Below are 27,493 nucleotides of genomic sequence, written 5' to 3' on the forward strand. Positions count from 1 at the left end.
CACCCCCTACCAGCCCCCCCCCACACCCATCCAAAAAAAAAATTAATAAAATTTTAAATTTTTTCCAATAATTTTTTTTTTTTAAAAAAAAAACTTTCTTACTATCCCACCCTTTATCACTTTTTTTTGTTTGTGTGAATGTATATCTTTTATCCATTTAACTACCCACTTTTAAATGGGTAATATGAGTATTATTCGTTTTTACCCATTTTAAATGAGTTGGATACCCAACTCATTTAAAATGAGTAAATATGAGCGAATACCCATATTAATTACCAATTCTGCCACCTCTAGTTATGACCATTGGGGCCAATTCAGGATATTAGGGCCGATTCAGGATTTCAGGTTCGTGGGTGCTCCCTCTCTTTAATTAAAGTTTCTTGGTTATGACCATTGGGGCCGATTTTGGATTTTAGGTTTGTGGGTGCTCACTCTCTTGATTAAAGTTACTAATTATTGCATAGTATAATTCTATAAGTGCACAACTATTTAAACGTTATAGTTAAAAACTCTTAATTTCTTAGAAAAAAATGAATTACTTTGAGGGATTTCTTAGCCGGTCAAATTTTTTCAAGAAAACAAGAGAATATTGATTTAAAAAAAAGAAAGAATTATCACAAGAAATTACACTAAATATAAGAGAAAATTTAAAACCAAAGGTAAAGTAAATAAAGTATAAATGAAGGAGGAAGTTGTAACAAAATTAAAAGAAAAAGTCATAAATAAAGTATAAGAAAAGTAATGAAGAATTGTATTGATGTTAATGGGGCACTTGACAAGTTACACGTGGTTACAGACCACAAGTTGACATGGTACTTTATGAAAGACTTTGATTCTTAATTTTGACTTTTAAAAAATACTAGTATATCATTACCATATCAAACTAATTCAGTATTTTAAAGTTCGATTTTGACTTACATATATCCTTATAATAGAGAAATATGACATTGGATTTTCAAGAAATGACTCAATTATATCATACTAATACCTTATACACGCAGAAATATAAGAAAAATGTGAATGACATGATGATTTTTATGTGGATTATATTTGAAAATTCTCAAGTAACTCAATAGAAGCAGAGGTAAATGCGAGCAACGCCAAGCCACTTTAACGAGACTATTCAATAAGTAGGATAGATATAAGCACACTCAGTAAATGAAACCAGCACAAGAAACAAAACAATCCCAAAATAAGAACAAAACGAATAGGAACTGTTTCCTAGTGCAAACATAACCTTTTGGACGAGAAGATCACAAGGGTACAAACAGCTTATTACAGTGACTAGAAACGTATTGCTGGTCACGGCGGGTACCTGGACAGTTTGTCAAGTAAATCACTGCCTTGTTCCTCGAGAAATGTCCCGAATGAACTTGTCGATATTTCCCTGGATGGTGCCGCCTTCAATTGCTTCTAGGCAGGTGTTCCTTATTTCCATTGCTCTTCTTCTCATTTCTTTTCCTTCGTAGCTGTCAAGGTCCATAAAACTCTGCAAAAGCTGAGCGATTTCATCTCTCTTAACCAGGTTCTCGCGATCCTTATTGATCCTCCACCCAATCTTCCAGTCCTCCACTATTTGTTTACTGTTGGTACCTTGATCAGCCCCAATGGGGAACGTAAGAAATGGAACACCAGCAAATGCACCTTCCTTGGTTGAATTCCATCCACAATGCGACCAAAATCCACCTACACTAGGATGGCACAAAACTTTCAATTGGTCGCACCAAGGCACCACGATTCCCCTCTTCCCAATTCCGTCTGTAAGTAAGGATGCATTCTCACTTGACACCCAAAACGTTCGGACACCGCTGCTGTGCACACCTGCTATAATTTCATCTAGCAGTTCTTTTGATACAGACATGAAACTTCCTTGGGATATGTATAGAACAGAGTCCTTAGGTTGATCATCAAGCCATGACAAGTAGTTTGGACTAGGCTGGTTGGACTTGAATTCGGTATCCAAGCAAGGGATTGTTAAACCAACTGTGAAAATGGGGACTGGTAATTCAGCTTGTAAAGCCTCTAGCACTTGAGATTCCAATGCTTCAATGGTGGTGAACAAGGCGTATTGTGCCTTATTGGCCAATTGTGATACATATTCGAGAAGAAAGGGCAATAACTTCCTTTGTTTGCCGTAGATTACAGATGGGAGATCCTCTACACGAATTGGTGTTATCCCAGGAATGTAGTTTACGAGTTCTTCTCCTTGCTCTGTTCATTAGAAAATTAAGAAACTCAACTTATGTTACATTCCTATTTCCAACTTTGTAATTAGTTAGGTAGACAAATGCGGGTGAATACATATCTACAAAAACTTAATTTCACCAAATTTAAGCGAGGTAATTACTGTACTCCTACTAATTACAGTAATTTGGAAAGAATTTCCGACAACTTGTCAAAGTATCAACCCTTAAATTTTTTTCTAAATGTTGGTAAAAGCTAGAAGAAAATTCGAAATTTGAAGCCAATCAGTTTAGAGGGAAGGAGATTTTACTTTGATAACAATCTAGAAAACCATTTCGTAAATTTCAAGTTTTTTCTTTTAAGATAAAATGAAACTGCCAAATTTATGTGATACAATGTGAACTTTGGAAGCAAGGTCGGAGTTACAATTATGCTTGTGATTTAATTCATATCTGATATCTGTATCTGTATGTATGCTTAATTTTTTTTTTAAAATACGTATAAATAATTTATTCAAAACTTATTAAGCTATTCTTTCAAAAAAAAAAAAAAAAAATTCATAAATTCAAAATTCAAACAAGTAAGGTTACAATTACATGACATGCATCTTAATCTAACAAGGAAAAAGGAAAAAACAAGTTAGGTACCTGCTAAATTGGCTTCATAATGTCCATTATCCTTGAGTAGTTGATAGTGATAATGGATGGAGAAAACGGTGGCAGAAGGGGTCCAAAATGAAGCCACCGGAATATTCCTCCGCTCCCCAATACTGACGGCCCACGGCAAGAACGAATCAGCTAAAATCACATTAGGCTTTGGAAACCCGTCAGCTTCCATCTTTGTAAATACAGCTTCCATGAAGCCCGGCAAATCTTTGCTTCGATCTTTTTCTGAGGGAATTACATTTGGAATTGTTCGAAATTGGATATTATCTGGTTTTGGCTCTGATTTCAAAATGCTGAACCACTCTTGTGTTACAATAAAAGAGATTTGTAGTAGAAGATCTGGTGTGGACGTTGCAGCTATGAGCTTGCACAAATTCATCAATGGATTAATGTGGCCTCTGAAAGAAAATAAACTGCAGCAAAGATGAAAAGAAAAGACTCGCAAGTGTGAAAATTTTCTCTGTTTGTATTCCATTAATACTCAGTTACAAGAGTCCTTAAATAGAAAACATTATAAATAAAAAAACACGTTTACTCTCCTAATAATTCTGAATATAAAAAACTGACTCCACTACTCCTATAACCTAAAGACTAGGAAACAACTTAATGACTCCTAAACAAATGCAACAACCTAACTACTAAACCACGTCTGATCATGTTGCCAACATTCCCTCCCTTAAACTGAAACATCTTTCAGTTTAATTTGCAAACACCAAGTTGATCGCGTAGCTTTAGAAAGGACACTGGTTTCAGGGGCTTTGTGAACATGTCTGCAACCTGCTCTTCACTCCTACAATAAATAAGACTAATGTTTGCATCCTTAGTCAGATCACGCAAGAAGTGATACTTCACATCTATATGCTTACTTCGTCCATGTTCAACTGGATTCTTTGAAAGATTAATCGCCGAAGTATTGTCACAATAGATTGGAGTTGGTCTTTCCTGCTTAAAATGAAGTTCTTCAAGAATATTCCTCAGCCATACTGCTTGACAAGCACACGATGTTGCAGCTACATACTCTGCCTCGGTAGTCGACAAAGTAACAATAGGTTGCTTCTTTGAAGACCAAGAAATAACTCCAGAGCCCAACATAAAAACATAATCCTGATGTGCTTTTCCTGTCTTCAAGATTTCCAGCATAGTCACTATCAGTGTAACCAACTAAATCTCCAGCTGCTCTCATCTGATAAAGAATTCCAAGGTCACTGGTGCCATTCAAGTACCGCAGGATCCTCTTGGCAGCTTGTAGATGCATTTCTTTTGGACTCTCCATGAATCTACTAATGAGACTTACAGCGTGCATAACATCAGGCCTGTTGCCGTCAAGTACATCAAGCTTCCAATGATTTGCTTGTATAAAGTGCTGTCCACTTTTCTCCCTTCAGGTTCTTTGACGAGCTTCAGACCCTTCTCCATTGGTGTGCTCACAGTGTTGCTATTTTTCATCTGGAATCTGTCCAGAATATCTTGCACATATTCTTTTGAGAACAAAATACCATCAGCAGATTGATTCACTTCTAAACCAAGAAAATAATGCATAATACCCAAATCGGACATGTCAAACTCAACCATCATGGACTTCTTGAAGTTCTCAATCATAGACTCATCACTTCCGGTATAAATTAAGTCATCCACATATAAACACACCATTAAGACCCCTGCACCTTTCCTTTTTATATAGAGAGTATGTTCATATGGACACTTTCGAAATCCCTCCTTTGAAAAATAAGTATCTATGCGACTATACCAAGCTCTTGGAGCTTGTTTTAGTCCATAAAGAGCCTTTTTCAGTCTAAGCACTTTATTCTCACCACCAAATTTCACATAGCCAGGAGGTTGTTCGATAGATACCTTTTCTTGAAGTTCACCATGTAGGAAGGCAGATTTCACGTCCAGCTGATAGATTTTCCAAGCATTTTGAGCAGCCAAAGCAATCACCAATCTGATGGTATCTAAACGAGCAACGGGAGCAAACACTTCTACATAGTCAACACCATATTCTTGCTTGTAGCCTTTTGCTACTAAGCGAGCTTTGAACTTGTCGACCTCTCCGTTTTCCTTCAACTTTGTTTTGTAAACCCATTTTGACACCAATGGTTTTCTGATTTTCTGGAAGATTTGTCAACTCCCAAGTATCATTTTTTCAATTGATCTAATCTCCTCATCCATGGCTTGCTGCCACTTCAGGTCTTAACAGCATCAGCAAAAGATATAGGATCACAATCTAAAAATAAGAAAAATGACTTACTGTATTTCCAGATTTCCTAGTCCCATATACCTCATAATTTTCCAACCATCTTGGTGCCCCTCTAATACGTTGTGGACGTTCATTGTTGAGCTGAGAACCATCTGATTCGTGTTCAACACTTTCAGCATCCTGTACAATTGGACTTGGTTGTGAACTGATCTCCAAAGGTCGTTCTGGTTCCTCTTCTTCTTCAACAGAAACTGGAATATGTTGAAACGAATTGTTATCACCCCAATTCCAGATTGCTTCTTCATTAAAAATAACATCTCGGCTAACAACTATTTTCTTAGTAATAGGATTGAACAAGCGATAAGCTTTTGATTTGTCACTAATACCAAGGAAAATGCACTTCTGACCTTTATCGTCCAACTTCTTCCTTGCTGCATCTGGAATATGTGCATATGCTATACATCCAAAAATCCGAAAGTACTCAACATTTGGTTTACGCCTACTCCAAGCTTCATGAGGTGTCATACTTTGAATAGAGTTGGTAGGACATCTATTCAATATATGAACGCTCCAACGAACTGCTTCTGCCCAAAAGTCTCTTGGTAAGTGACTTCTCTTCAAAAGACTACGCACCATATCTAGAATTGTGCGATTTTTTCTTTCACACAGACCATTCTGTTGAGGTGTGTAGGCTGCGGTAAGGTGCCTTTTAATTCCATGTTTCTCACAAAATTCTACAAATTCTAGTGAGTTATATTCACCACCTCGATCAGTCCGCAAACACTTAATTTGACAACCTACTTCATTTTCAACAAGCACTCTAAACTGCTTAAAAGTTTCAAATGCTTCAGATTTTTCTCTTAAGAAAAAAACCCAAGTATTTCTGCTATAATCATCAATAAAGCTAATGAAATAGCGTTTACCTCCATTAGATGTAGGACTTATCGGACCACAAATATCTGAGTGAACCAACTCCAGAACCTTCTTTGCCCTCCAAGAATTGCGTTTTGGAAATGGTTCACGGTGTTGCGTGCTAACAACACACTCTTCACATACTTCATTGGGAGATTCAAGCTCTGGAAGACCCAACACCAATTGTTTTTGTTTTAGAAACTTCAAGCTTCCAAAATTTAAATGACCATAGCGAAAATACCACTTCCAGGAATCCCCTTTAACTTTTGCAGAGAGACAAGATTTTGTGGAGTTGTGAAGATATAAAGGGAACAAGCGATTTGATGACATGTTAATCTGTGCGATTAACCCCAAATGAGAATCTCGTATCTTACAAACTCCACCTTTGATATTAAGTTTATATCCCTTTTCTTAAAGTTGCCCAGCACTTAGTAGATTTGTCTTCAGCGCAGGGACATAAAACACATCACTAATGGTATGAATGGAGTTGACTTGTACCTTTCCTTTTCCCATGGCAGAGACCACTGAATTATCTCCAAATCTCGACAGTATCTCGGAAAGTTTCATCCAGCTCTGAGAATGCTTCTTTCTCCCCACGCATGTGATTACTACAGCCTGTATCGAGATACCATACATCATTTGAAGCTTTCTCTTTGGCAGTGTATGCCATTAAAAGTGAAATCTCCTCTTCTTCCCCCTTTGTTTCCACATCTCCTTCATTTCTGCAAAGTTAGATCTGCCACCACTCTTCCTATTTAAATTGGTGCGACACTCAGATCGATAGTGTCCAAATCGATGGCATCGATAGCATTCAATTTGAGACTTGTCACTCCTTTTTTTTTTCCTGGGAATCTGCAGTGCTGCTCTTCTCTTTCTTCTGGTGCCGATTATTTCCTTTCCATTTGACCTTCTCCTGATTTGTACCTTTCGAAGACATTGCTGCCTTCAATGCTACTTCATCCTTGTCCTGTTGGTTTATTTTCTGTTCATGAACCAACAAAGAACCCTGCAACTCATCAAGAGAAAAAGTATCGATATCTTTGGATTCTTCAATGGAGCAAACAATATAATTGAACTTTGCTGTCATTGAGCGAAGTATTTTCTCAATAATGGTAACATCCTCCAGTTTTTCACCATGAATTCGCATTTTGTTTGCGATAGCCAACGTCCTAGAGAAATAATCTGTTACCGACTCACCACCTTGCATACGTAGAGTCTCGAACTCACCACGGAGTGCTTGAAGCTTCACTCGTTTTGCCTTCGCTGTTCCTTGATACTTCTTCTTCATGGATTCCCATATTTGTTTGGAAGTATCCTTGCAAAGAATGGTTTCCAGTATTGAGCGATCAATAGCCTGAAAAAGGTAATTCTTCGCTTTGAGATCCTTCAATCTTAGACTATCCAACTCTGCCTTTTGTGTTTCCGACAAGGCAGTACCAGTTGCTGGCTCTTTCACTCCAATACTGACAACTGGCCAAAACTCTTTGGACCTAAGGAAGTTCTCCATCAACATGCTCCAATGGTCGTAATGACCATCGAAGCGCGGAATAGCGGCCTGGACAAAATTTTCAGAAGCCATCTTTTGTTGCTGCAATAGTACTTCAAAAAAGAAGAAAAAAACTTTCTGGCTCGGATACCAAATGATAGAAAATAAACTGCAGCAAAGATGAAAAGAAAAGACTCGCAAGTGTGAAAATTTTCTCTGTTTGTATTCCATTAATACTCAGTTACAAGAGTCCTTAAATAGAAAACATTATAGATAAAAAAACACGTTTACTCTCCTAATAATTCTGAATATAAAAAACTGACTCCACTACTCCTATAACCTAAAGACTAGGAAACAACTTAATGACTCCTAAACAAATGCAACAACCTAACTACTAAACCACGTCTGATCATGTTGCCAACAGCCTCTCCCTGGATAAGGAATCGCCAATATGTGGCAACCCAATGGGGCTTCATCAACCTTGATAAGTTCCATTTACAGATATACTTGGGCAGTTTCCACTAGAGTTTTCGGACAGATAAAATTGAGTTGCTAAATGGCAACAATTATTGTGCTTCAATGCCGATATCATTGACAAATAATAACCTGCTTAAGTTATGATATGTGTCAGTGGATCCAAAAAAAATTATTAAAAAATATAATTCAATAAAATAAAATAAAATTTTGTACTCTGCACATTTCGCCCACCCACCAAACCTTTCCCTGCAACCCATAAGAATCAGCCCCCCACCGGCTCTTTTTTCTTTTTGTTTTCGGTTCATTATCATAAATTAACAATGACAAATCGTTCAGATTCAAATTTTCTTTTTTTTTTTAAAAAAACTTTAATAATTACCAATTTTACCAAACCCACCCAAATTCTTCCCTACTATCTATCAGAACACTACTCTCCTTTTCTTTCTTTTTTCTAATCTTCTAAATCAACAATGGCAGATATAGATTCAATGGTGATAAAGGAGGTGAATTGAGCTGCTAAATGGCAACAATTATTGTGCTTCAATGCCGACATCATAAGTACTACATTATTGACAAATAATAACCGGCTTAAGTCATACACAACCTCTTAAAGTTATTCGCATATTTTACTTGAACTCCTTAACTAAATCTTGTATCTATTGAACACCTCTAGTACTTAGATTGACACATATTTGACATTTTTTGGACAATCAGCCTAAAATATTAAGTCTGTGAGATATACTCGCTATGACATGACACTATGACGAATAAAGTTATGACATGTGTCTGTGGATCCAAAAAATTATTAAAAAATATAATTCAATATAGGGAAAAAATATATTTTAAATAATAAAAAATAAAATAAAATTTTGTACTCTGCACATTTCCCCCATCCACCAAACCTTTCCCTGCGACCCATAAGAATCAGCCCCCCACCGACTCTTTTTTCTTTTTATTTTCGGTTCTTTATCATAGATTAACAGTGGCAAATCGTTCAGATTCAAATTTTATTTTATTTTTAAGAACTTTAATAATTACCAATTACCGATTTTTTGGTTCATGTGATCACCCAAGGTTATCATTTTCATTTTATAGTTAGAGTAATGAAGTGTTTACATCATTAGTGTACTATTTGATTCATGCTTTATTTTGACTCGATGAAGAAGGCTATAAGGGAGAAGGAGTCGACAAGAACTTGAAAAATTCTGTACTGATTCTATATTATTTTTTTTCCATCAATATTGTTATGATTACAATCCTAAGAAGAATGTGTATATTATATTTTTCGTATCTATTTTTTTCCTTCCCTATTAAACTTCTTTAATTTGTATTTTTTATGTGGGCTCAAATTGGTATGTAATTATTCATTCCATGTATATTTTCATAGATTTTTTTTTGTTCTAACAAATTCATAAAAATTCACATGGAATACACGTGCGGTGCACGTCCCCATAAACTAGTCATCATATATTACTAAAAGTGGGAACAAAAAAAAGTTGAAAGTTGAAATAAAAAACTTAAATATACAATTTAAGGACCTAAATAACCTCTATATAACAATAGTTTGACTTTACACCAACATAGCAATAGAATCTTTACAAAATAAAACAAAATAAAAATAAATTAAAAAAAAAGGGTAAAAAAAAGAAGAAGCAATGCATCATTCAATATTAAATAAGATATTAATTCCTTAATTTACTCCAATTCAGTTACCTTCCATAGATATTCATTACTTAATATTTCTCTCATATCTCAAAACAACGTATTGTAACCAATACAAAGTCTTTATCTCCTGTTTAAGGTCGTTTCAATGGTTGAAAGCAAGAACGTGTCCGTTTTAATTCAGCACGACAAATATGAGATATCACCGGTATGTATCATATTTTTAAATTACTTCTGATTTATTTTTGTAAGATTATAGAGTTTGATTTTTCAAAAAAAAAAACAAATGTTTCAGTGGCTGAAAAATCTCTTTTAAGGCTTTTTTTGTTGTGGTTAATCATGAAAATTTTATTATTTGTAAATTGATTTTGATGAATCATTCATGGCACTAATGCTGTTTGTATAATTGTTTAAACAAACATCTCGTATAGTTTGTAGATTATGGTATTATGAATTGTAGGATTGCAAATATAATCAAAATTAAGATTAACACCTAATATTACTCGAATTCTATAAATTTACCACTGTTTAATGACAATACTAATATGGAAATCAATGTTAAATAGTAATGTACACACTTTTTAATTAATTTGGTTATCCAAAATAATTTGTTAAAATTCTTGGTAAGATCATGGTGTAATATTGGTTTAAAATATGTATTATTTATTATATTAAATTATACACATACGGTACACCATTCAAGTACACTATAATTAATGTGTAAATTTTTAAAAATAGATATTATATGATGGTATTATGCATGTAGTTGATTGTTTAATTAAATTTATTATATAAATAAATTAGTTACTTTTGGTTAGTTTGTGGTGTAAATGTTTGGTGTATATCGTACATTATATATTAGATTGAAATGTACACCAAATTGTCATCATAATGTACACCTTAATCATATAATCATGGTATTATGCACCGTTGGATTGTAACATATAATCATGTTCAACTTTGTCAATCTTAATAAATCAATGTTATATATATAGTTTGTTATAAGTTGGTGTTCAAATTTCATTATAAGAATAATGAAGTGGACACCAATTTTTAACCATATTATACACCATTTCGTATATAACTTTTTTTGGTGATGTAAAAAAAATATGATTGTGTATTTCAAATTTGATTGTTATAACAGTTGTTTAGTAGGTTCTTTAATTTTTTTTAAAAATATATTGCAGGAAGGTATGTGGATTTCAAGATTGAAGAAGTGATATGTGACGCAAATACCATTTAAAAAAAAATCAAATACCAAAACTTGTACCAAATATCCATATGAGGATTAGCATTGTTGAGTTAATTCTTTTTTATAACACTTTTTTTTCATAATCTAATTGAATGTTATTAGCGGATTTGAATTTTATTGGTTGTTTATTAAACATTTTTTTCAGAATCATATTTAATCATATGATGTAATTAGTTCTATTGTTTATGTTGATTTTCCTTGTGGTATTAAATGTCATTTGAAAAAAAAATGGCACGAAATATCAACTAATTGGTATATTGTATGGGGTAGAATTCAATAATTGTTGGTATATTATATGGTACAATTTTGATATGGGGTAGAATTCAATAATGTTGGTATATTATATAGTACAAATGTTAGTATTATTATATGGTACATTTTTTATATTATAAATTTTTAATGTTATTCGTAAATAGTGTCATATAGTTTTAGTGTAATTTCAAGTTCTATACCACAATGTATACCGTTTTAAAGAATCAAATTATATAATAGTAAAATTGTATTTACAAATAGAAATATATATATTGAAATCATACTGTACATCAATTCACACCATAATAAGATTTCATATTTTCCTTTTTTACAATATTACCTAAAAGAATTCTATTATTGATATACAAATTAGTATGCATAAATAATTATTGTGGTATGCAAATGGTTATTATTAGGGTATGCAAATTGTTTTTTTTTTTATTACTTTGCATATATTGGTACTTATATAATGGAACTTAAATTGGTATTTTTTATAAAAGAATTGAAACGAAAATGGAGAGAGAGAAGAACAAATTCAAGAGTAATTAATTGTATCAAATAAGGAATGTGTTAAATGGTAAAAATCCTATTAATTAGGCAATAAATTCTCCCAAAAAAATCAGCACTAGAATTGAAAAAATCAACCAAAAAAATGAGAGAAAGAAACCTGCATCCTAAAAAAATAGGATCTTTAAGTAAAAAAATCATATTCAACTATAATTGTCATTGAGAATTCCAAAATAAATACGGTATGTCAAAAATTGTAATGTACACCAAATTGTCACCATAATATATACAATATTAAAAAATTTATATTCAAAAAAACATGTTTATGCCATTCCATATCCTAATTTCCACTATATTATTCTACAGATAACTTATACCAAGAAAAACAACATGTTTATACTATTCTATTTCATAATTTTACCACCATATATATACCAATTTTGCACTTAAATAATATAAAGAAAAACAAGAAGTTTATACCATTCTATATCATATATATATATTTTTTATCATTATATTATTCTAAAAGTAAAAAAAAAACGTAATTGAAGAGAAAGAAAAAATAAATTTAGAAGTGTAATTGTATTAAGTAAGAAAGAGAAAAAAAAAGGCAAAATTAATGTAACCAATTATAGTTGTGATTGAAAATCAAAAAAGTAAAAATAATAAATTATGAAACAGATAAAATCAGCCCACTAAGCTAAAAACTAGGTAAAAAAATCGTATAAAGATATGTATATTTATTAAGTTGTCAGGTTTGTAATTAAAATGATAATGTTGTAAATAAAAAGAGTAAATTAACATTATATAAATTAAAGTCTTAAATTGAATATTCCAGTAATTTTTCCTTTTTTTTTTTAATAATCTTAAAGTTGTTCTCTTTTATCTATTTTGGCCCTTTGAAACCTTCCAATATTTAATTTAAAACTTTTAGATATCTTTTTGATATTCCTCTATTTTTATCTATATAATTTCATCTTTATTGTTTCATGAAACTTACATCCAAAATTTATTTGTCTTTGATAGGGGAACAACAGAGGATTGACTGGAAATGCCTTATGTTCAAGAATGCTGCGAGATCAAATTAAAAGCTTATTTCATCATGTGGCTCATGCTTCATAAGAAGTTGCCAACTACAGACAGGTTAACAAAGTGGGGGATGGTAGTATCAAAGAAGTGTGTTATGTGCCAAAACGAGGAGGAAACCATAGAGCATTTGGTTATTCATTGTCACTTTGCCATCAGGTTAATTATGGAGCAGATTGCTAAAATTGGTGCACCAGCTTGACATGCTGCCTACTAACTGGGAGCAATTTATGCATTGGAGTATACAACATGCAAAAGGGAAGACTATTTCAGCTCACATCTTCAAGATCATTATGGTGGAATATGGATTGAGAGAAATAATAGAATCTTTGTGCAGAAGAGCAGAACAGTAGAAAGTGTGGCCAAAGAGATAGCTTACGTTTCTATTATTAGATCCCAGCCTAGTATTCTAGATGAGTATACATTCTAGTTATAGGTAAGGTAGAGCTTTAGTCGAAAGAGAGGCAATTATGAGAAATAAGCATGCTGTGATAGCTGCTTGATTTGTAATGATTTGCTACTGGTAATTAATATAAAAGATAGTTACCAAAAAAAAAAATTTACATTCAAAATTATCCTTTTCATTTTATAGTTAAAGTAGTGAAGCCATCAACATCTAAAGTATATGATATATCTATCTTAGTCTGATTATATATCACTTTACGAAAATAAAATGATTTTTCTATTTGATTCATGCTTTAGTTTGATTCGATGGAGAAGACTTTTGAATTTTGATTGGATATGAGACAAGGTATCAACAAAAACTTGGAAAATTATGTACCGATTTTGTATTTATTTTTTCATTTATATAATGTTATGATTAAAGTTTTAAGAAGGATGGGTATGTTGTTTTTTTTCTTCTATGTTTATTTTTTTATATTTATCTATTAGTTTAAACATCTATTAATTAAATATTAAATAATAATATTTTAATTATTTTTTGAATGGTAAGTTATTTATTAGAAAGATAATGTAGAAGGACAAGAGTCAATTAAGATTTCTAGAATTTTAAGAGTCATATGTAATTGGTAAAATAATTAAAACTAAATAATTGTTCTTAAATAAGTACATGAATCAAGGTTTTCCCCCTTTTAATCTTAAATTAAAGATTATGAAGTTGCAGTTAAATCAATATATACCATTACCAAATACAAATTTGTCATCTTGGGTTCTTCCACTAGTAGTTCTACGTACTCCTATGGTAAAGTTCCTACTTTTCTCCTCTTTTTCCATCGTCTATTGTTTGTTAGTAAGATTTTGATCATTAATATATTTTTTTCAAATTAGTCTATCTATAATCTGAGATTAACAATAGAGTGTATATCAAGTTTGACATCTTCACTTTATTTAGAAACACCGAAAAGAATTTTGAGGAAGATGAATTCATAACGTTAGAAATATCAAGTATGACTTTTACATTGTCCTACATAATTAAGTTTGATTAGCTTATATTAAATGAATCAAATTCATTTGATTCGACATTTTGTGATTTTTTATAAATTATATTTGGAAGGTTTGGTTCATTGTTTTAAAGTTATGCACAAGATCGATCTACTATTATAATGTTATAATTTCACCCTTGTTTTTAAAGTATGAAAATAGTAAGATGGATTCATCTGAGGTTAAGTTGGTATTACATTTTAAAATAATAGTTATTTAACTTTATAAGAGTTTTTACTTATTGACGTATGGGGTACACGTGCCCAGAGACTAGTAGAAGGTAAAAGAGGAAAGAGTCTTCAACTCTGGTTGATGAAATCCTACCCATGGTATGTCGTGGTTTTTACTAGTAAGGAGGTTTTCCACAATAAAACTTGTGTTATTTTTCTTTACCACTTTCAGTTATGAGTAAGGATCCTGGTTCCTGAACTCAAGTAGTTGGTACTCGTTTCTTTCACCACCAAAGCAGCATGTTGAAACATTGGCAGGATGCCTGTGAATAACAGCAAGCAGGAACTTCTAAGTGCAGCTTGTTTGTGTCCTCTTGCCACTTTATTTATTCAACAAAAAGTAGCTAGTACCGCAAAAGTTTGGGCCATATTACATGCTTAGCAGTTTAGGGCGAAGAAAATGTTAGATACTCTTCGCAGGTGTAGCATATTATAGAAATAATTTTTATATAGTTTAGTTCATACATAATTTCTGCATAACTTCTCTATAAACCGAACATTATTGCCTTGAGCCTCGAGAAATATTCCGAATGAACTTGTCAATATTTCCTTGGATGGCTCTGCCTTCAATTGCTTCTTGGCAGGTCTTCCTTATTTCCATTGCTCTTCTCCTCATTTCTTTTCCTTCATTGCTGTCAAGGTCCATAAAACTCTGCAAAAGCAGAGCAATTTCATCTCTCTTAACCAATTTCTCGCTATCCTTATTGATCCTCCACCCAATCTTCCAGTCCTCCACTATTTGTGTACTGTTTGTAACTTGATCACCGCCAATAGGGAACGTAAGAAATGGCACACCAGCAAATGCACCTTCCTTGGTTGAATTCCATCCACAATGCGACCAAAATCCACCAACACTAGGATGGCACAAAACTTTCAATTGCTCGCACCAAGACACCACGATTCCCCTCTTCCCAATCCCATCCGTAAGTAAGGATGCATTCTCACGTGCCACCCAAAATGTTCGGACACCACTGCTGTGCACACCTGCTATAATTTCATCTAGCTGTTCTTTTGATACAGACATGAAACTTCCTTGGGATATGTATAGAACAGAGTCCTTAGGTTGATCATCAAGCCATGACATGTAGTTTGGACTAGGATGGTTAGTGTTGAATTCGGTATCCAAGTAAGGGATTGTTGGACCGACAGTGAAAATGGGGACTGGAAATTCAGCTTGTAAAGCCTCAATTACTTGAGATTCCAATGTTCCAATGGTGGTGAACAAGGCATATTGTGCTTTATTGGCTAATTGTGATACAACTTGGAGAAGCAAGGGCAACATCTCCCGGCGTTTGCTGTTGAATGAAGATGGGAGATCCTTTACGCGAATTGGTTTAAGCCCAGGAATGTAATTTACCACTTCTTCTCCTAGCGCTGTTCATCATGAAATTAATATAAGTTGTTGTACTTGTCGAAACATTGTTCTTGAAATGCATCTTCAAACTCCAAATCCAATCATTTTTCAACTTTAATGTCAAATAGTATATTTTTAAAAAAGAAGATATCACTGAATTTAGATCCAAACGCCTAGTGAGAAACTTAAGTGATATTACAATGCATGTTGCTAACAGAAAGAATACAATTAAATAATAAAAATGTGCGGATTAAACTTTTAGATGATATAATCACATATTTCAACATGGTATCAGAGTAGACATCCAAGATCAAATCCTCCCCGATTCATATAATAAAAAATTTCACGTTCTTGACCCATGAATAAAGAATCAGGTCAGCACGTTATTCCTTCTGCTTACTACTTAATTCATTTCTCTTCTCCCTATTTTGCTCAAGTTTCGAAGACACATGACAAAGGAAAATCAATGGCTAACATTATATCAAGATTCTAATCATAATTTAGATGTTGAATATTTCAAAACAAGTTAGTAATGTTATAATAATAACAATATGTTATCATATCCATAGATAAATTATAAATTTTTCTCTCTTTTCCTATCTTTAACGTGGGATGAAATATGATTTTTCAGAGTATAAGATATGACTCTAAAGTTGGTGAAAATGACAAATATGTTGAAAACATAGAGATTTAACATTGTATGGGACTACGGATAAATATGATTTTTTAAGAATATAAAGGTAAATATGACAAATCACACACACATATTTTATATATTATTATAAGTGGAAGCTCCAAAGATGAAAAGTTGAATTACCATTTTACCCCTAGACTAAATTAAACATCTAATTAATTAAATAATAATATTTTAATTATTTTTTGAATTGTAAGTTATTTAAAAGTAGGAAAACATAAGTTTAAAATAAAATAAGTACAAAAATCTACATTAAAATTAATCAACGTTACTACCCCTAATTTAAATACTGATTCTATGATATTTTTGTACCAAATAATAAATTTACCATCTAATAAATGACAATAATCAATTAAATGGGAAGTGACCACATATTAACCAATTAATTACGTTTGATGAGAATCTCAAAGGTTGGAAAAATAAAATTTGAAATGTTCATATTCATCTTATCTATTCAATTGATCTTTTCTTTATTTATTTGTCTATTAAAGAAGAATTTCATAAGTCAAAAAAATATGCATCCTCTTACTATATATATTCCAGACCTATCAACATTTTCTATGGTTCATGTGTTTTTTAATTTTCTAATTATTAGATTCTCAATTGTATTAGAAAATATTATATTATTTTTTTGTAGTTGATTTTCCTTTGATAGTTATTTAAACAGTATTTGATTGTTAAACTTTTTGGACTTTTTTTGTTGCAGCAATAAAAATTTAGTCAAGGATGTATAACTGAGATCGAATATGAGAGTGAGTTCCTATAATCTTATAACAAGCTTCAAGAAAGTAAGTTTGTGTTTATTCTACATCAATATAATTGTGATAGTTTATTTTTTTATGTATGGTATTTTATGATTAATATTCTTTCCTTATATTTGGTAATTCATAATATTGAAAGGCATAACTTTATCTGCACCGAGTATTTGACATTATTCATTCTATACCTTAGAAATAAGCAATTATATATGATGCTAAATTTGTATGTAGCTCCACCCCCCCTCTCTCTCTATAATATATATATATATATATATATATTAAGCTGTTCATTTTGATATCAATTCAAGGTGTTCATTTATTGATTGTTGCGGCTGAACTTCATATGAGGATTCATGAATGTAAGAAGAAAGATGTTGTTGTTTCTCATCATAAATGGTCATGTCAGACAATAAACGACGAGCCAAATTTTGAGGGACGTCTGTCAAACATTAGTGTATTGCAAGTGTAATACGATAACCTTATAGTTGAAAGTTGGATTACAAAAGGACTCTATAAAAGTTAAGTGGCATTTTCTTCTATTTAATTTCTTTTTAATACATTTAAGGTATTGAAAAGAAAAGTTAAGTCGCTAAATTATTAACAGTCTCTTATTTTTCTTCCGTTACATCATTAGACACTTTTTTGTTCTTCAATTACACATGCCAATATCGAAATCTTCAAAAATTCTTAGTTATAGCTTCATAAAAAAGTAAAATGACTCTTTTCTTAAATTTTGAAAATACTATGTACAAACAGACACATCATATACATTCACCATCTCACATTTTCAATCCCAAGTCCAAATTCTTCATAGTCTGAATTTTATAGAAATAAGTATAATGTAAAGATGTGGCATACCAAGGCATTAACAATACAAGATCATTTTGTAATTTCAGTTAAAGCTTATCATGGGGTGAAATAAGAAGAAAAAAAATAAGGATCGTGAGTTCTACAATAATTTTGATCTAAAGCTACGTGATCTCTTGTGTCAATATAATTTTCTTCTTATGTCATTTCCCTTTTTGTATTGGAGCATTTTAAATTTATATTAAAAATTAAAATACTAGGAGTTTTAGTTTAAAAGATGATTTTGGGTTAATTTTTCATAAACGTGGAAATTGAAGAATCTGAATGAGTAGGCACAAAGTGGGAAGTATTTATATTTTTGTACGTAGTAAGAGAGGAAAATGAAAATGAAAGTAGACAGTAAGATAAAAATAAAAAAATAAAAATGATGATGTACTCTTATTATTATATAATATTTATAGAAGATAATACTTCATAATGTTGTATATTTTATTCTTAAATTTAAAGCTAGTATTCATCTTATTAGATTAGGTGTTATATAATCTTAATTGATTTTACATATTTGAGTATTTCTTAGCTGTCAAACAAATAAGTAAAAATAAAATTATAATATTAACCTAAATGGTTGTGTCTGTATAGAGAAAACATCTATATATTTACTAGAATATATCTTAGTCTAGACGACTATATTTCGAATCTTTATTTTTTTCTTTTGGATGAAAATGTAAACTTTATACATATACATATTAATCAATACAAGTTTTGGCATATCTATAAAAATAAATTATGCAATAAATAACTATCGACATAAAATTATGTTTGTGTAAATTTTATAAAATAGTAGTAGACAAACGTGCAACACACGTTCCCTATAACTAGTAAATATAAAAGAGTCAATGGTGCTAGATTTGAAACAAACAGAAAGACAATAACAAGACAACCAAGTGCCCAGGGCCAGCACAAAAGTCTTCACAGGACCATTCTGACAAAAGATCAGAAGCCAGCAACTTCATACCTTTCAGTAAGCCTGCCCCAAGGATTTTGGCTTAAGAAGATAAAGCTGGGGGGCTGCATGGGAAGTAGAACCAAAATTGCCCAGACCTGTATAATAAATAACCACGACAAAGGAACATAACATAAAGGAAAAGAAAATACTTGTCCCCAACAAAACAAAATATACATCCCAACAAAATCAAGCTACAAGAATGCTTAAAGACATTATAATTCTATTGCCAATTATGTTTGTTATCCTTTTATTCCCTGCCTAGTTCCTTCATGAGATGTCAGAACCACCACCAACAGTATAAACTAAAACTCATTGATTGCTTGAAGAAGCACAACAGCTACCAACCTCTGGACTTCACTCTTCACTCCAGAAGAGTTAACTCTTTAACTTGGATTTCCAAGTGGCATTAGCTGTGAATTCTGAGCATCAGCCTGTTCAGCCATCTCATTGCCAAACTGCGTAAATGGAGTACTTAATTCAGTAGATGATGATCTACTAAGATGTGCTTCAGCATTTCCATGTCCTGTAGTGTTATAATCAAATACAACACGTTGGAGATTTTCTGCAAGCAAATCAGGACCAGACATTTGAGGAGATCGCGGACTTGACATGGTTGAATTCTGTACTGATGGTGGTATCAGCCAATGAAACCAGTCATTTCTCCGCCTTAACTTTTCACCCTGCGACACAAGGAAGAAATATTTTAAGACCCATAACAGTTGAGAGACAAATACTATCATGTATTTTCTAATTTTAGTATAAACACTACACTTAAAGCCCATTTGGATTGGCTTAAGAAGCAGCTTTTAAGAAACAACTTTTTGAAGGTAAAACTTAAAGGACTTTTAAGTCAAAGAATAAAAAGTAGGGAGAGTCCTACTTTTGACTTTTAACTTATTTTAAGTCATTTTAAACTTATTTTAAGTTATTTAAATTTGCCAAACACTCCCAAAAGTCTATCCAAACCGGCTCTAATACTCCCTCCATCCCATTTTATGTGGCACCCTTTCCTTTCCAGTCCGTCCCAAAAAGAATGTCACCTTACTATAATTGAAAACAAATTAACTTTAAAATTTCTCTTTTATCCTTAATGAAATGATTTCCAGCCACACAAATCTCTGAGGATTATCTTAGACCACAAGTTTTAAAAAGTCTTCTTTTTTTCATAAACACCATGCCAAGTCAAAGGGTGCCACATAAAAAATGGGACAAATCGTGATAATTGACAACTTAAAATATTTATTAAAAAAACAGAAAAAAAAATTGACTGATTCTTAAAATTAAATCGTGATAATTGACAACATAAAATTGTTCAAAAATATTGTATGTGGGTAGTCTTATTGTGCCTTGAATAGCGTCAAAGAAAGTACAGGTTTGTGATAAAAAAAACTTATTCCTTTATCCACGCAAACAATCGCTTCAAAAACTTCGTTATTAGCCCCAAAACATACCATTTATGTTATTGGGCCCGTGCATAGCACGGGCAACAAAATCTAGTTATATTATAAGTGGGAAGCTCTAAAGTAAAAGGTTGAATTACCATTTTGCCCTTTTACTAAATTAAAATTTGATTAATTATTTAATTAAATATAAAGATTTTAATTACATAATGGTAGAATTTAAGTCCTTAAGCCCTTTAATAATTAAATTATTACTTTCTTGATAAATGAGTACATTGATATTGCTTTTAATCATAATCATAATTCTCATAACGGAAGAATTTGAAAAGTTATGATTGATAAAATAATGTATATATCATCATCATATGGGAAACTCCTAAGTGCAAAGTTGGATTATCCTTTTACCCCTACATTCAATCATAATATTATAAAATATTTAATTAATTAAATATTAAGTAGCTAGCCATATTATATTATACTAAATACTAAAAGTGAGAAGCTGTTAAATTAATACAATTCATTCTTTGAAAAAACAATGCATTAATTTTCTTAGTTACTCTCAAAAGGCTAAGAATCTGAAAGGTTATTTGTGTGGTTCAATAATATGGACTAGATTCAAATGCAGGTAAAATGTATTCTTTCAAAATCAATACATTGATTTCCTTAATTAATTTGAAAAAAAATAGATAAGTAATTTGAAAAGTTACCTTTCATGTATAATTATGGATCAGATTCATATGTTGCAGTATAAAGTGTATTTGAACAGTTATTTCCTAAAGTTATTTAGAAGCTAACGTATAATGCAATGAAGTCATGGAGATTTGTAAAAGTTACCTGGCACAATAATTTAATGGGTTATAAAAGTTTAAGGAAAAATGTAAGTCACCCTGATTAGAAAATGAATCTATTCACTTATATATATTGTTATTACAAAGCACAATCTTAACAAAACATGATATGAGATGAAGTTGAAAGGATCATTCTTAACCCATCTGTTTTATCGGGGAGTCGGGTAAGACCGAGAGGGTTCATTCAAACCTCTTTGACGGAAAATTGCACTATTTATACATATGATCTAAATAAATTTTTTTATGTATATATAGTATATGTTGAACATTTGTGTGTTTAGTTCTTCATATCTTGAACCCCTTTTAGTGAAAATCTTTGTTCTGCCACTGTTTCTTTAATATGTTTTTTTAACTGTTGTTTCTATTATTAATAATGTCTAAAAATCATATTTTATGTGTTCAATTTTGTACTAAATGACTCATGGTTTATGTTGACTATTTGTTGCAATTTAGTGATTTTTTACACATAGATTTATGCTTAATATTGGAAGGGTTGGAAACTATAACACGAATCAGTCCTTGCTTGGATACACGTGCAACGCACGTACTAGATACTAGTATATTGAAAAAGTACCGTAAAAGTATAAGAACAAGTGTGATTCTTTTAAGTATGTTTTTTAAATAAACACTTTTAACTTTTCGAAAATTTGACCAAACAGATTATTAGTCCAAATTTTAAGAACTCCATTAATATAAATAATTTTTCAAAACTCAATAAATTGACCGGAAATATGTTTCTACTGATAATCTAACAACTAACCGTGGAAAAAGTACCTGTGAAATTGGCTTCAAAATGTCCATTAGCGAGAAATAGTTGATAGTGATAAAAGAGGGAGAAAATCGTTGCAGACATGGGCCAAAATGAAGCCACCGGAATATTCCTCCGTTCCCCAATACTGACGGCCCACGGCAAGAACGAATCAGCTAAAATCACATTGGGCTTTGGAACTCCGTCAAGTATACTATCAACCGGAGCTTCCATTTTAGTAAACACAGTTTTCATGAAACCTAACAAATCTTTGGCCTTGTCCTTTTCTGATGGAATTACATTTGGGATTGTTCGAAATTGGATATTATCTGGTTTTGCCTCTGATTTCAAAAAGCTGAACCATTCTTCAGTTACAATAACAGAGAGTTGTAGCAGATGATTTGGTGTGGACGTTGCAGCTATGAGCTTGCACAGATTCATCAATGGATTGATGTGGCCTCTACCTGGATACGGAATTGCCAATATGTGGCAACTAAATAGGGGTTGATCAACGTCGGCAGTTTCCATTTACACATATATTTGGGTTGAGTTAATTTCCGCTAGGGTTTTAGGACTGATAACGTTGAGATGCTAAATGACAACAATTATATGTGGCCTTAAATATGGCCACAGATGTTTAATCTGTACAGAGGCGAATCCAGGATTTCAAGAAAACGGGTGTACCATTGCTTTAGAATTTCATTTTTTTTTTTTGAAAAAACAAGTGTTATTAGTTACTAAAAAAAATTGAAGTGAATTGTGGTTGTCGGGGATTGAATTCAGGACCTTGGTGTTAAAATTTGACTGTCAAACCAGTGAACCATCCAGCAACTTTAAGAACAAGTTCAACAAGTGTTTATTTAATATGTTCTTTAATAATTATACAAGTAATATATCGAGTTTAGTCGGAGGACCATGGGTTTGGGTGACCCAATTTTTACACATAAATTCGCCACTGAATCTGTACTATCCTAAACTTTCTAACAATAAGTGGCACAATTTTTTTTAATGTTTAGAACTATCGATCATGTGAAAGAATTACTGTTCTGTTCGCTTTTACTTATGCACATTGCAAGAGCTAGCTTAATGCGCAGTTGGTACGTATTACAACTCTACAAGCATTGTTGTGCTTCAATGCTGACATCCTACGTACATTGACAAATAATAACCACTTGCTACCACTGCAATTCAGGACTTATTGTCGTTTGGTTTGAATTCAATTTATGATGGAATAAATTATGATGGAATAAGTTATGTTGTATTCAAAATAATAGGCTTTGCATAAATTAATTTTAAGAATAATTTATTTGTTTACAAAAGTACCCTTAATGAATGTGAAAAGTGATGTATAGAAAAAGTTTTGAAGGATATTTTTCTCATTTACTTATTTTATCCCGGAATTACTATACCACTCAAAAGGAGGGATAACTTATCCCAGCACTAATTATTAATCCCGAGATAAGTTATCCCGAACATGCCAACCAAACAACAAATTAAGTGGCACTACAATTTAATCCCATAACTATTTTGTGTAATTCTTCACACCAAACGACCCCTAAAGCTCGAGAAATTTGTTTTCCTACGTATATACAGAGGCTTGACGCTAAATGCCCTCCCAAAATATCAGGATGGGAAGAAATATATATGTATGTATTTTTTATATGGCGGCGGATTTAAAGTATGATATAGTTTCGTTGAACCCACAACTGAATAAATATATATAATGTATGTGTGTGAAAACAAGTAAAAAAAAATTAGCACTTGCATTTGAAAAATAGAAACCATTAATTTAAATGCTGAATATACTATTGTTTGTATATATATCAGGTGCAAGCACATTACATGTCCATCAATAATGAGATCTACAAGGTAAAAGAGGATAGAGTCTACAATATTGGTTGCTGAAATCCTGCACATTGGAGGCTGTGGTTTTTACTCTCTTGAGTAAGGAGGTTTCTACATGAAACTCGAGATATTTTTGTTACTGCTTTCAGTTAAGAGTAAGGAACCTGGTTCCTGAACTCAAGTAGTTGGTACTAATTTCTTTCTCCACTAAAGCAGCATGTTGAAACATTGACAGGATGCCTGTGAATAACAGCAGGCAGAAAATTCTTGCTCTCACCAAGTGCATCCTGTTTGTGTTCTCTTTCCACTTCATTTATTCAACAAAGAGTAGTACTGCGAAAGTTTGGGCCATATACATGCTCAGCAGTTTAGAGCGAAGAAAATGTTTGATACTCTTCTCAGGTGAAACATATTACAAAAATAGTTTTTATATTATTAAGTTCATACATAATTTCTGCATGACTTCTTCACATACCAAACATTATTGCCTTGGGCCTTGAGAAATATCCTGAATGAACTTGTAAATATTTGCTTGAATGGCTCCACCTTCAATTGCCTCTTGAAAGATATTTCGTATTCCCATTGCTCTTTTCCTCATTTCTCTTCCGTGATAGCTGTCAAGGTCCATAAAACTCTGCACGAGTAGAGCAATTTTATCTCTCTTAACCAGGTTCTCACTTTCCTTATTGACTCTCCACCCAATCTTCCAGTCCTCCACTATTTGTTTACTGTTGGTAAATTGATCAGCCACAATGGGGAATGTAAGAAACGGAACGCCAGCAAACACACCTTCCTTGGTTGAATTCCATCCACAATGCGACCAAAATCCACCTACACTAGGATGGCACAAAACTCTCAATTGGTCACACCAAGGCACCACGATTCCCCTCTTCCCAATTCCATCTGTTATAAGTAAGGAAGAAGTTTCACGTGCCACCCAAAATGTACGGACACCACTGCTGTGCGCACCCGCTATAATTTCATCTAACTGTGTATTTGATACTGACAAGAAACTTCCTTGGGATATGTATAGAACAGAGTCCTTAGGTTGATCATCAAGCCATGACAAGTAGTTAGGACAAGGCTGGTTAGTCTTGAATTCGGTATCCAAGTAAGGGATTGTTGGACCAACTGTGAAAATGGGGACTGGAATTTCAGCTTGTAAAGCCTCAATTACTTGAGATTCCAATGGTTCAATGGTGGTGAACAGGGCGTATTGTGCTATATTGACCAACTGTAATACAACTTCAAGAATCAAGTGCAACATCTCCCGGTATTTGCAGTGGAACACAGGTGGGAGATCCTTTACACAAATTGGTGTAATCCCCGGAATGTAATTTACAAGCTCTTCTCCTTGTTCTGTTCATTATGAGTAGGCGCGTCAAATGGGTGGATTGGGTTGAAATCAAAAATATTAAAATGGGTAGAAATAGAAATTGGGTTGGATACTGACCCGCCCAGGTTTATTTTGAGCTCAAATGGGCTTTAAAACGGGTTGAATCTTGATCCGCTTAATCTCAATAATTTTAATACATTCTTATTTAAGTTTTATAACCACTATTTGAATTTTAATTCATGAAAATTTTAAAAAAGAACTTAAAAATAAATAGATAAATCCTAAAAGATATAAAATAGATAGTAATTCATACATTTAATATAGGTACATACATTACATCAATGCAAATAAAGAGTCTTAAAACATGTTGAAATTGGAGATTAAATTAGGCTCAATTGAGGATTATTTGAAAATAAGCTAAAGTTTGAATGAGTTGAGATGGAATCCAACCCTTAAAATTATGAGCGGGTTACCTATAATTGAGCTCATTTTTGACACATCTAATTTTGACATTAAGAAGCCAATAATTTTAATTCATATTTTATATGCATGTTACACGGTTGTTTTAATATATGTTAATAATGTTTTCAAAGCTTAATAAACTATTTCTTTTTTTTTAATGCAAAATTCTAACTCAGCCGACACCGCCCGGTGGAAAGGAAATATGTTTGCAGTTATATCAAACTGTTAAGGTTACAATTACATGACATGCATATTAAGAATTGATCACCATCTTAATTAATTTCCAAGATATTTCAAAGAAGAATCTAGAATATTAATGAGTTGTAAAGAAATACAAGAATGCATATTCTTGAAACAAAAGTCTAGAAATGTTCTAAAAAAAATAGTTATAAAAATAGGTAGTTAGAAGAACAGAACATAGTAGAAAAATCTTTAGCTAGATTCTTCTATCACTATCAATAAATAGAGGTGATTCATTTGAATTGTAACCAAGTAATCAAGTAAGAAAATAATAGTGAGTGTTAAGTAAAGAGTATTGCTAAAGCAAGCAACAAGTGAGTGATCAAAATTGTAATATAATAAAAAGTTGTGACAACCAATTGTGTCCTTCAACCAACAATATTCAAACAGGGCATCAATCTAACAACTTAAAAACAAGTATACCTGCCAAATTGACTTCAAAATGTCCATTAGCCAAGAGTAGTTGATGGTGATGAAGGATGGAGAAAACCGTGGCAGACATGGTCCAAAATGAAGCCACCGGAATATTTCTCCGTTCCCCAATACCGACGGCCCACGGCAATAACGAATCAGCTAAAATCACATTGGGCTTCGGAAGCCCGTCAAGTATACTATCAATGGGAGCTTCCATCTTAGTATACACAGCTTCCACGAACCCCAACAAATCTTTGCTTCGATCCTTTTCTGATGGAATTACATTTGGAATTGTTTGAAATTGAATATTATCTGGTTTTGGCTCTGATTTCAAAAAGCTGAACCACTCTTCAGTTACAATAAAAGAGATTTGTAGTAGATGATTTGGTTTGGACGTTGTAGCTATGAGCTTGCACAGATTCATCAAAGGATTGATGTGGCCTCTACCTGGATATGGAATCGCCAATATATGGCAACTAAATAGAGGTTGAGTAGTTTCCATTTATTTATGAATTGGAAAAGCGAAAAACTAGGGTTTTAGGACTGACAAAGTTGACCAGATTGATGATCAGTGAAGACGAAGGTTGTGTTGGGCAGCAACTTTGACTGCTTTCTTACTTATCATGTTGTGCTCCTAAGTAAGAAATACTCCTTCGTTTTAGTTATACCTCGTCAGATTTAGCATATTCAAAACTATAATATTCTATTAATTATTAAGTCTTCAAAAATAATTTAAGAAATAAGTAATTAATATTAAAGATGAAATATGAAAAAAATAATTATATTTTCTTGAAAAGTTAAAAGTTAAAATCAAAGAGAAAAAATATTTTTGTATACCGGATAAGTTAAAGTAAACAGAGGAAGTATTATTCTAAAACAATTAAATTTATATCTTGTATTTTTTCGTAATAGTGCGCCCATCCTTCCGAAATCCTGAATAGCCTTTGAATACATGTATATTTATATTTGGCATTTAGATCTTATTTACTTATTATAAATAAAAATACATAAAAAGTTAATTTAATAATCATTCTTACCGCAAGTTTTTTATGATATTTCCATAATAATTAAGTGCTATTATATATCATACATGTATATTAATATTTGATATTTAGATCTTATTTAGTTATCATAAATAAAAATATATAAAAAAAAATTAATTTAATAATTTTGTATATCTAGAAGAAGTACTTAATATATTTGTTAACATAATCAAATCAATAGAAAAAGT

At 32.1% G+C, this 27,493-nt stretch overlaps 3 protein-coding genes across 3 annotated transcripts; all 3 read right to left on the reverse strand.

The window, feature by feature from the left end:
- Positions 1 to 1,111: 1,111 nt before the first annotated feature.
- Positions 1,112 to 8,029, reverse strand: LOC107058480 (UDP-glycosyltransferase 87A2-like). The gene is made up of 3 exons (XM_015304241.1): positions 7,870 to 8,029; positions 2,832 to 3,245; positions 1,112 to 2,211 (listed from the first exon to the last, which is right to left on the reverse strand). The coding sequence occupies exons 1-3, from the start codon at positions 7,937 to 7,939 to the stop codon at positions 1,337 to 1,339; spliced, it is 1,359 nt and encodes a 452-aa protein (XP_015159727.1). The 5' UTR covers positions 7,940 to 8,029; the 3' UTR covers positions 1,112 to 1,336.
- Positions 8,030 to 14,735: 6,706 nt separating this feature from the next.
- On the reverse strand, positions 14,736 to 22,586 carry LOC102583835 (UDP-glycosyltransferase 87A2-like). Its single transcript, XM_006364958.2, has 2 exons — positions 21,992 to 22,586; positions 14,736 to 15,724 (listed from the first exon to the last, which is right to left on the reverse strand). Exons 1-2 carry the CDS (start codon positions 22,491 to 22,493, stop codon positions 14,850 to 14,852), a joined length of 1,377 nt encoding a protein of 458 aa, XP_006365020.1. The 5' UTR covers positions 22,494 to 22,586; the 3' UTR covers positions 14,736 to 14,849.
- Positions 22,587 to 24,177: 1,591 nt separating this feature from the next.
- LOC102583510 (UDP-glycosyltransferase 87A2-like) lies at positions 24,178 to 26,918 on the reverse strand. The gene is made up of 2 exons (XM_006364957.2): positions 26,272 to 26,918; positions 24,178 to 25,169 (listed from the first exon to the last, which is right to left on the reverse strand). The coding sequence occupies exons 1-2, from the start codon at positions 26,762 to 26,764 to the stop codon at positions 24,292 to 24,294; spliced, it is 1,371 nt and encodes a 456-aa protein (XP_006365019.1). The 5' UTR covers positions 26,765 to 26,918; the 3' UTR covers positions 24,178 to 24,291.
- Between the last annotated feature and the right edge of the window lie 575 nt (positions 26,919 to 27,493).

This window comes from Solanum tuberosum, unplaced genomic scaffold (assembly GCF_000226075.1).
Source record: "Solanum tuberosum cultivar DM 1-3 516 R44 unplaced genomic scaffold, SolTub_3.0 scf00528, whole genome shotgun sequence".
In the NCBI taxonomy this organism is placed as follows: Eukaryota; Viridiplantae; Streptophyta; class Magnoliopsida; order Solanales; family Solanaceae; genus Solanum; species Solanum tuberosum.

Coding starts and splice junctions, on each gene's coding strand:
- LOC107058480 (XM_015304241.1), bottom strand. CDS start 7,939: ATGGAACTTATCAAGGTTGATGAAGCCCCATTGGGTTGCCACATATTG. Junction 3,246..7,869: donor GATTCCTTATCCAGGGAGAG/GCTGTTGGCAAC, acceptor TTTCTTTCAGAG/GCCACATTAATCCATTGATG. Junction 2,212..2,831: donor TTATGAAGCCAATTTAGCAG/GTACCTAACTTG, acceptor TCTAATGAACAG/AGCAAGGAGAAGAACTCGTA.
- LOC102583835 (XM_006364958.2), bottom strand. CDS start 22,493: ATGGAAACTGCCGACGTTGATCAACCCCTATTTAGTTGCCACATATTG. Junction 15,725..21,991: donor TTTTGAAGCCAATTTCACAG/GTACTTTTTCCA, acceptor CATGATGAACAG/CGCTAGGAGAAGAAGTGGTA.
- LOC102583510 (XM_006364957.2), bottom strand. CDS start 26,764: ATGGAAACTACTCAACCTCTATTTAGTTGCCATATATTGGCGATTCCA. Junction 25,170..26,271: donor TTTTGAAGTCAATTTGGCAG/GTATACTTGTTT, acceptor CATAATGAACAG/AACAAGGAGAAGAGCTTGTA.